General features: G+C 44.7%; 1 protein-coding gene across 5 annotated transcripts in view; it reads left to right on the top strand.

Moving 5' to 3' along the window:
* The window catches only part of SVIL (supervillin), a 75,172-nt gene extending 68,300 nt beyond the window's left edge, over window positions 1-6,872 (top strand). For all 5 annotated transcript variants that reach the window (XM_012731337.1, XM_012731335.1, XM_012731336.1 and 2 more), the window contains 5 exons: window positions 946-1,101; window positions 2,695-2,838; window positions 3,934-4,058; window positions 5,641-5,796; window positions 5,895-6,872. In XM_012731337.1, the coding sequence (XP_012586791.1) occupies window positions 946-1,101; window positions 2,695-2,838; window positions 3,934-4,058; window positions 5,641-5,796; window positions 5,895-5,981 (668 nt within the window). In that variant the 3' untranslated portion in view covers window positions 5,982-6,872. The remainder of the gene's footprint in view (window positions 1-945; window positions 1,102-2,694; window positions 2,839-3,933; window positions 4,059-5,640; window positions 5,797-5,894) is intronic.
* Window positions 6,873-10,142: the final 3,270 nt, after the last annotated feature.

The raw sequence follows: 10,142 nt of genomic DNA, 5'->3' as shown, positions 1-10,142 counted from the left end.
CTTCTTAGTGCAGTGCTTTAACCCGCTGCGCCACCAGGGAGGGCCGAAGCTGTAAGACTTTTAAAGTCACATAAAATCTTACAGTTAGAGAAGTCTTACCATACAAATATAGCAACAGAATACTCACACCAACCTTGAATCTCATCAGCAATATATAGAAGTGCCCAATTTCATGAACTCAATGCCCTTCTTCCTGCCAAAGTTGACGGAGGAAATCTGCTACCCTAAGCACTGTTTCACCGTAGTGTTTTAAATTAAAAGTACTATAAAACTTTCTATGCATATTTCCTAGCCATTTGTTCTTCTGCTTTAGTGAATGTTTTGTGTGTGCCTTCTGCACATTTTTATTAAAATAATTCTTTTCATTATATTCCTCTGCATGCTAAAGGATGTTCCATAGTTGTCATTATGTTAAACTTTCCTTTTCACTTATGGTTGTGCTTTTGTTCGCGATATAATTTTTCATTATGTTGCCTTCCTCTTAGTTACTTCTTTTACAATTATGACAAAGAGGCCTTGCTGAGATGACCCCTGCCCATTTTTATATGAATTCTTTGGTTGTTTCGTGTTTTTTTTTTTAAGATTTATTTATTTATGCATACAGAACTGGGGCACAGGCCAGAGGTGCAGGGGCAGTGAGAGGCTTCACCAGAGACAGAGCGGGGAGCAGAACAGGGAGATTGGCAAAGTACACTGCTGAGGGGAGCAGCGGGCGGGTCAGAAGAGGTCTGCCACACCATGTGGTCACCTCCGGGGCAGCTGGGGATCGAACTCATGCAGAAGTGGCTTTAGCTTCTTAGTGCTGTGCTTTAACCCGCTGCATCACCAGGGAGGGCCCCGTTTCATGTTTTACACTAAAATTAGTGTAACAAAGCTAGTCCAACCTGGCTAGAATTTATGTTGGTACAGATGGCATCTTTGACTTGGTTCTCTTTTCTTTCAAAGATCCTGGAAATTTTAACTTCACGCCCCGCCTGTTCATCCTCAGCAGCTCCTCTGGAGATTTTTCAGCCACAGAATTCATGTATCCTGCCCGCGAGTCCTCGGTGGTCAATTCCATGCCCTTCCTGCAGGAAGATCTGTACAGTGCTCCACAGCCAGGTGCAGCCCTTGGCAGAGGGGGTGTGCCAGGGTGCAGAAGGCACCCCTCCCAAAGAGCCTTTCCACTTTATTTGCCAAGTACCCTGCCAGATAGAATTATCTCATCATTTTTACCCCAAAAGGATGATGTCATCAGCCACATATAAGAGTAAAGAAACTGATGCTCTGTTACTTAACGCCTCCATACATCAGCCAAGAACAGGTTGAGCACCAAACTGTCAGGCCTGGCGTCTCTGCTGTTCCCCCAGCCTTTCCTCACACTGTGGCTTCATGGTCCCCAGATGGCTGCCCCGTTCCAGCCATATCATATTTTCATGACACAAAGAAAGACACATGATGACTATATCTTACCATTTCATCAGTAGAGGAAAATCTTTCCCAGAAACCACCCAGTGCCTCCTGTTTATATCCCCTTAGCCAGGGCCTTGTGGTCTGGCCACCCCCAGCAGCCAGGGAGCAGAGGACTGAGGGTTTTGCTGAATTAACCAGAGAATAGTGTCCTCCACACAAGACGAAACAGCAGGGCCAAGGCTCATGCTGTCCTCTGATTCCAATGTTGGAGCTGTTTCCGCCACCACCCACTCAAGACAGAATCTCTGTGCTCTCTGTCTGCCTGGGACAATCACAGTCACCAGAGACATGTCTGTAGCGAGCTTGCAATCTAAGGGCACTGTCCCTGCGCTTGGGGGCCTCTCCCCTCACAGAACGGAGTCTAGAGCCTGAGCCCACACAGGCAGCCCAGGTCACCATTAAAAGAGCTTGGCTGATGCACATGTCTCACTGTGAGGAATACTAGCGAGTGCCTGAAAATGGAATGTTCCACCCACACTCTGCCTTGTAACTCAGATGGCTTAGCAGCCTCCACCAGGCTTTTGAAGTGTGTGCTCTCAGACAACGGGACTGTGCATTAGAAAGGGGTCAGAGCCACCTCAGCTAGCAAGCATAAGAGCCCTTTTGCCACGTAGAATCAGCATCAGGCTGAGTCTGATAAGGAAAAGAAAGGGAGGAGAAGAGGCAGAACACTTTTTTAATATATTTTTTTAATATGATAGTTTATTTTTACATCATTTTGGGACTTTTTCCATCTCAGTTGTAATCCCCATAGGCTTCCCATCACCAAATCACCCATGTGAACACTTATTTTTAAAGCCTGTTGCTCACTGAAAGCCAGTGGTGGGGCGTAAATGGCAGTGCCTAGAAGTCCGTGCATGGCGGATGATGCTCCAGTTTCTGTAGGCTCTTGGCAGATCATGGTACTGACAACCCCTGTGAGGGGTGTGGGCATTCTCCATTCCACCCCTCCCACCTGCCAGTACCCAGGAGGGCCAGCGTGGAGCAGGGCAAAGGGGAAAGGAACTGGAGGAAAGGTGAGAAGGGAGAAACACCTCTCCCTGCCTACAGGCCACTGACACTCAGCGAGCTGGGTTGGCATGGAGCTCCACCCTTTGCCCCTGATGTAAATGCCAGAGAGATCTCATACCCCAGCCTGTACACACATAAATGCCAGAAAGGAAGGCAGCTTCCCTTAGGTTTGGGGAGATGCTGGGAGCTCCCAGCCAGAGCCCCTGACCTCTTCTGTCCTCACCATCACAGCGCTGTTCCTTGTTGACAATCACCATGAGGTGTACCTCTGGCAAGGATGGTGGCCCATTGAGAACAAGATCACAGGCTCTGCCCGCATCCGCTGGGCCTCAGACAGAAAGAGCGCCATGGAGACCGTGCTCCAGTACTGCAAAGGTGAGGCGTGGACGGTAATGGACGAGAGGGCTGCGCCACAGACGAGCCAGGCCCGGCGGGCACAGTGACGAGCTTTTGCCCAAAGCCAGTGCTGCTGATTCCTGCAAACATAACCAGGGTCCGGTCTTTCCCTTTTTCTGGGGGGCAGCCAGCCTCTATTTTTTTTTTTTAATGAAAATACCAATAAAATAAAAAGCAGATGGCAGTGAAACTACTTTATTGTCCCTTTACCTTTCTGAGGTTACTAATTTTGAGGTTGGCGTGTTCCCAGCTGCCAGCGTGAATAAGAAGTTGAGTTTTTTTGTGTGTGTTAGGAGGCACCTAAGCAGTCACCCTCAAGACCCAGGATTGTGGCATGACCTGGGCTGGGCAGCTCTTTGCCCTTGGGAAACCAGTCAGACCTCCACTTGAGGGTTGTCCAGGGGCAGCTCCCTCGAGAGCAGAGACCCCCCAGCAGGCTGAAACCTGGGCAGACTTGTCAGGTTCCACTGTTTTTTCCCATTATAACAGCGAAAAAGTAAAAGCTGTGGTTAACTTATTGTTTTTTTTTTACTACACTGTCCACCTAAAATTTCTAATCTTATTTTTTAAAAATGAAAATACCAATAATTTCTTAATGGGTTTAGGCTTCCCTGATTGTCCTGGTACCACTGAGGATGTACACATTGATCCCCTTCTTGAGAAGCTCTTTAGTAGTAAATGACTTATTTCCACAAAATGTTTAAAGTGGCTTTTAAAATGCTGCCATTCACTGCTGAACTCACACTGAACTAAATGCTGCATGGAGTGGATGAACACCCTCCCAGACAGGTACAGAAGGAAAATTTCCCAGTGGAGGCCACAGAAAGAGGCTGTCCCCTTCCAGAGCCCAGACCACTTTCTTAGGTTCAGGAAGAACCATCAGGTCAGTTGCATGTCGCTAAAATAGTCATAGGCATAAACATTAACATTTTATGTAAATAACCATTCATGTATTGTTGTGAACTACTCATAAACTCTTTTATGCAAAGAAGAAAAGAATCAAGGGTGAATCAGAAAAAGACGGGACTTTCGCCCTCCCAGGGCCACTGACATCTGCCTTCTGTACACCCACAGGAAAAAACATCAAGAAGCCACCCCCAAAGTCTTACCTTATCCATGCTGGTCTGGAGCCGCTGACTTTTACCAACATGTTTCCGAGCTGGGAGTACAGAGAAGACATTGCCGAGATCACAGAAATGGTGAGACCGACCTCAGGCAGCTCCTGCGCCAGCTGGGGACGGTGTTGCCTGCGGCTAAAATGCTGTTGCTAATAGATTCTCAAGGTCACCTCAGACAACCAAATTCTGATGGTGTAGACATCACCCTGTGTTAGAGGAGGCACAGAATGAACCTGCCATGAGCACACGTTTTCAGACAATACTCAGAGAATGTGTTGTGAGCCCCTGGTGATGCAGCAACGCTCACATTCCTTGTCGTCTTTATGGGACCCCTCGTATAGCCACAGGCGGCATGTGGCATAACTTCTCTTTACCAAAGCATATGATTAACCAGATTGTTGTAAGATGCATCTACACAGAAACAAAGGAAGCCAAGCTCAGCAGAATTTCTCAGTGTATGAGCTAGCATTGCTAGTGGTAGCGATTCCGTGCGGCTTGGAGGTTTGATAGGAGAGAGGTTTGCGCAGTTTTTATTTTCTTACCTTGTAGGAGAATGGCTCTTGGTGGGGAGGTGGCATGATTGAAGGAGGAGGTCCGAATGACTTTACAGAATCAAAACAAGTTCACTGTGGCTTACGAACAGAGGAAACTTTTTGGTAGCACAAACTGCCCTGCTGATCCCCACCTCTCTACCAGAATGAACTTGATCTACTCAGGGAGGTGTCCCTGCATGTGCCGCCTAAGTTAAAGGCATAAATCACCGCCATTTTACCGATCTCTTCTAAGACCACGGGGGCTTGCTGAGGTCTGCCCTGGAATGTCCTGTGCCGGCCTACTGGCCTTTGGCCAGCAACAGGCAGGCTTCCCACACCAGCAAGGTGTAACAGTAATTGCTAGTCCCTGCGATCTGCTCTGCAGCACCTCACATTTTGTGTTCACAAGTCCATTAGATTCGTCTTGTCATCCCCATTTTACCAGTGAAGGAGCTAAAGTTTAACATGCCAAGCATGAAGCAGCTCACCCGGGGTCTGCCTTTGACACCAGCCTGTGTTCTATCTGAGTATTGCTGTACTGGGCCACGTCAGCCACTTTCCCCCACTCACCCCTCACCCACCCCTCACCCTCTCAAAAAACAGGCAGCCAATCTGACCCTATTCTAATAGAGAAAGACCACTTACTGGGAATAACCTGTTTGGATTGAATCTACACCATGGTTTAAAAAAAAAAAAAAAGCATGATTCAACCCCAGCATATTCCAAATACACTCTTTCCTTCTTTTTCTATTATACATCAAAAGTAAGTGTAGGGTTGGGTACTCTATGATTCTCCTTTTAAGGTTATTCTTATATTTATTACTTTGAAATATTTTAAAATAAACTCCATCCGCGGGAAGTTTCTGGTATTTAGACAAATAATTTTAGACCATATTTCACTCACGAGCTACCCCCTAAACTTTGTCTCTGAAGTAGTGCTGAGACAGGATTTATTTGCAACTTTGTGGTAGGATGAAAGGACTCTAAAGTCAGGTTTGGCATGATTCTTGTGTATTTCAGAGCTTTCCAGGCAAGGGTACGGATGGAGAGAGCTGTGTTTGGCAAGTGTGTGATCAAGCTATGCAGGTGCAGGACGAGATGCTCACCCCTCTGCCTTCTCTCTTCCCCAGGACACAGAAGTTTCCAGCCAGATCACCCTTGTGGAGGACGTCTTAGCCAAGCTCTGTAAAACCATTTATCCCCTGGCAGATCTCCTGGCCAGGCCACTGCCAGAGGGAGTTGACCCTCTAAAGCTAGAGATTTATCTCACTGATGAAGACTTTGAGGTAAGTATGCCTTCAGGCAGGACAGCAAGGAAGCTATAGGCTTGGCTTGTCCTAGGTCCTTCTACTCAGCCACTGAGCATTTCTCATGGTTCTTCCAGTGTGCACTAGACATGTCAAGAGAGGAGTACAACGCGCTGCCCGCCTGGAAGCAGGTGAACCTGAAGAAAGCGAAAGGGCTTTTCTGAGCAGGAGAGATGCCTGGGCTACCACCACTGTCACTTTCAATACCATTGGACCAGGATAGGAATATGTTTTGGGGACTGGTATTTCAAAGAAGATTTTTCAATCCGAAATTTCAAGGCCTGTAGTTGTTAGCTCAACGGCTTGTCCTGGCGTTGTGTATTTTGTAAATGTTGAAGAGAACTCTTTGGAAATTCTCTTTCCACAATTCAGCAGGTAATTAATAAAAGTACCCTGATGCGCACTTAGGCAGCATCCCTCAGCGGTGCTGCAACACTGCCCTCCTGTCCAGCTGAGCAATGCCTACTTTTTTGGAAGCAGTTCTCTTTATAAAGTATTATTTTGATAGTTTGTGGATTCTAAAGTGTACATATACACACACATATATATTTATATAAACACCGTATAAATCAAATATGTATTTAACGAAGCAAAGTATGTATTCAAGCTCTTTTAAGATTTTTTTGGTTTTGGCATCAAAATAATATTAAAAGATAGATGGAGTTGCTTCTGTGGATTAGCTCTGCCAACAGTACGCATCCTCACACACGTTCAGAAGTGTCTCCTCCTTAGGCCTGACTTGTTCTGAGTACTGCTTCGGTGCTAAAATGAACAAAGAATGTGTATGATGGGCGTGGGCTCTGGAGAATCTGTGAGAACCACCCTTCTACCTTAATCTCTCCCCCGAATGTATAGTGCCTTGTTTTTATGTACAGTTTCTATACAGAAAAGTTTGCTCTGCATTTTTTGATGATGGTTTGGAGCATTATCCACACTATTCTTTAAAATAGTAGAAATAAAAACATCTCAATTTCTAATACTGGTTGTAAACAATAAACATGTCATTTTGTGATATAGGACTCCAAAATAAAAGCTTCAGAATAAACACAATTATTGGTTCATACTGAATTGCAAGCATGTTCCTTCTTGAACAAAAAATGTTTCAACCTAACCTAATTAGTACCAATATTAATTGCTATAACTTTCATTTAGACCAAGATTGTACTCAAGATCTTAGACTAAACAGGTACTTGGTCCATAAAACTAGTTTTAAGTACTATTTTGAAGACATAATTTTGCAAATCATCTTTGAACAGAAACACTCCTCCCTGCAACTACATATGATCTCAAATTGAAGACCGCAACACATTTTTTTAAAAACACTGAATATATAATGTGTTTAGAGAACACCTCATAAGCTCATATGTTCCTAGAATCTCAAACGCATAGTTCCCAGATACCCAGTGTGTCTGGAATGTGTACCACATTTCCCTCGGTTAACATGTCAGAGAAGAGCCCTTTGCTTTAATCTTGGTCACTTATTCATGCACATCACCCTAGGCCTCGTCCAGGGTCGGGAGCCAGTTACCCACCCTAAACCCAACACTCTGTGACTGGGATATCGAGCACTCATTGAGCATGCCTGCCTGAGTTTCTTCTTTCTTATAAAGGAGTCAATGCTGCCTATCCTGTCCACATCACAGGATTGAGTCTTGGTGAGGACCGAGTGCTCAGTGAAATAAGTCAGAAGGGAAAAGAAAAATATTGAATGGCTTCACTTATAGGAGAAATTTAATAGAACCAAGTAAGACAGAGAAACAAACAAAAAAATGTAATTGTTATTACAGTATGAAACACAACACAACAAAACAAAAACCGACAATTATAAACCAGAGATCCTACAGCAGAGGGGGACAGAAAGTAATCAGAAGGAGGGAGGGATGTGCTGACAGGTGGGGAGGGTGAAGTAAACATTGTAAAATGAATAATGGGGGCCCTCCCTGGTGGTGCAACCGGTTAGGATACAGCACTGCAAACTAACCACAGCCACTTCAGTGGGAGTCGATCCCCGGCCCCGGAGGTGACCCACGTAGTGCACCAGACCCCTCCTGACTGCCCGCTGCTCCCCTCAGCAGTGTACTTCGTCGATCTGCCTGTTCTGCTCCCCACTTTGTCTCGGGGAGTCCTCTCACTACACCTGCACCTCTGGCCTGTACCCCTGTTCTGTATGCATAAATACATGTTTTAAAAAACGAACAATAGTGTAAGTAGATATATAAAAAATAATAAAATAGAAAAATAATTGATCAAAAAAATATAACTAGGAAAAAAGGAGGGGTTAAGAGTAGGTTGCAGAGTGAATGCAGGGGTTCATGGAGAGCGTGCAGAGAGGATCAGAGATGTCCTACAATTGGTAGGATGATGGGGTCATGTGAGGGGGCTGGGGGTGGGCAGGCTGCCTATACATGCATGGGTTGGAGACACCCCCTGAATTCTAATAGCCCAGAATGGAACTCCACTCCACTACTGTAGACAACAGGTAAAATAGGTGTCCTCAATATTCCTTACCACTAATTTGCCCCACAGAACTTTAAAGTCACACATCCACTTGCACTAAACATTGTCCCGCAATGCTGTGCCATCCATCTACTTCTTGTCAATATTATGCTATAGGGCGCCCCAACTTGGCTGTCGAGTCCCTTTTTTGCCTCTGTGCCTGCAAGTTGTTTCCTGCATCCCTTTCCTGACAGGACTTTATCCTTTTCTGAGCCTTTTCTTTTTGCATCTGCATATTAATCTTTGCACATTGATTACTTGAGTGGTAAAATCTGAACTCATCCTAAAGAGCTGAACCTGGGCTTCAGGCTTTTCTGACAATACTGAAAGCAAATTCTTGTTATACACAGCAGAGTGAAGTGATTGGTGTTTCCTGAATTTGCAGAGAGGTAGAATTTTCAAGGGCTGGTCTGTTCAAGCGATCAAATTAATATCAGCCAGATTAGTAGGACAAAAAACCAGATTTAATTACTTAAGTATGGAGACACTACATGGATGTGGATTCTAAATCAAATGGGGTGAAATGAGGGTATTTTTGAGCTGTGGAATGGGATAAGGCTCTGGGTCTTTAAGGAGTGAGGAGGGAGACTTACTTGACAAAGACTAGCTGTTCAATATGCCCCACCATAGAAAGGGGCTTCTCCAGTGAAAAGATTATTCTGATATAAATCTTATTCTGGGTAAGACCCCCTATTTTCATTCTTTTAGGTAGTTAAGGGAGTAGCAAAAATTTCTCATGGAAATGCAAAGTCTCAATTGACCTCATTTCAGAATAACCTAAATGCCAAAGTGGCATGTCTTGGGGAGGCCTGTATGGATATCTTGGGGATTTCTATCCTCAGCTGCTTTTGAATCCAAGGACTTTTAGTAGGGAAGCTGATGATTGCTTGAGGTTGATGTCAGCGTGATAACACATGTTCTGAAGCTTTGGAAGGATGGCGCAATACAGTCGCTTGCCAAAGGAACAGGACCGCTGTCCCTCTGTACTCCCCCCCGGGCTGTGTCCTGAGCCAGAAGCAGCGAAAGAGGGTGCAGGAGCCCACTGCTTTCTCTCCTTGTCATACAACTTCAGCCCCTCGTCAATTCCCATTTGGATAAAAGGAGATCCATTCTAGAAATATTTGAGAATCCATTTTGGTCCTTAGCCTTCATTGCTTTTCTTTTATTCTTATTGTGTAAATGTAACACTTCTGTCTACACAGTGACTTGTGTAGGAAGGTTCATAGAAGCAGTGTTCACAGCAGCCCAAGCCTGTACACAAACCACAGGTCCATAAGTTGAGAAGTGAATAAACAAAATGCAAACCACCCGTACAAGGAAACACTATCCAACGGCCAAAGGGCAACCGCAGATACACTGACAACATGGATAAACTACAACACTATGAGAGAGCCAGGAGCAAAGGCCACGTACTGTTTGGTTGCATACATATGAAATATTCAGAAAAGGCAAATCCGTTCATTCAGATCAGGCTGGAGATGAAAGTGGGAGCGAGTTAGATTACAAAGTGGGCACAAAGGTACATTTTTGGGTGTGATGGAGTTGTTCTAAAACTGACTTGTGGTGATCGCCACACAACTCCAAAAAGCACCGGAACAAATTGTATGTTTACAGTGATATCTTGATATATCGTTCATGGTATATGTATTACATCCCCCAAGGAAGCTATTTTTTTTTAATTTTTTTATTATTTTTTATTTTTTTAATTATTACAAAAGTTTATTTTTACATCATTTTGCACATTTTTTTTTCCATCTCGATTGTAATCCCTGCGGGTTTCCCATCATCAAATCACCCGTGTGCCACCACCATAGTCCCATGCATTTCCC

This window comes from Condylura cristata, unplaced genomic scaffold, assembly GCF_000260355.1.
Source record: "Condylura cristata isolate star-nosed mole 26May11 unplaced genomic scaffold, ConCri1.0 scaffold00030, whole genome shotgun sequence".
NCBI lineage: Eukaryota > Metazoa > Chordata > Mammalia > Eulipotyphla > Talpidae > Condylura > Condylura cristata.
The sequence above is the reverse complement of the archived record's forward strand: the minus strand, read 5'-3'. Positions and strand labels throughout refer to the sequence as shown.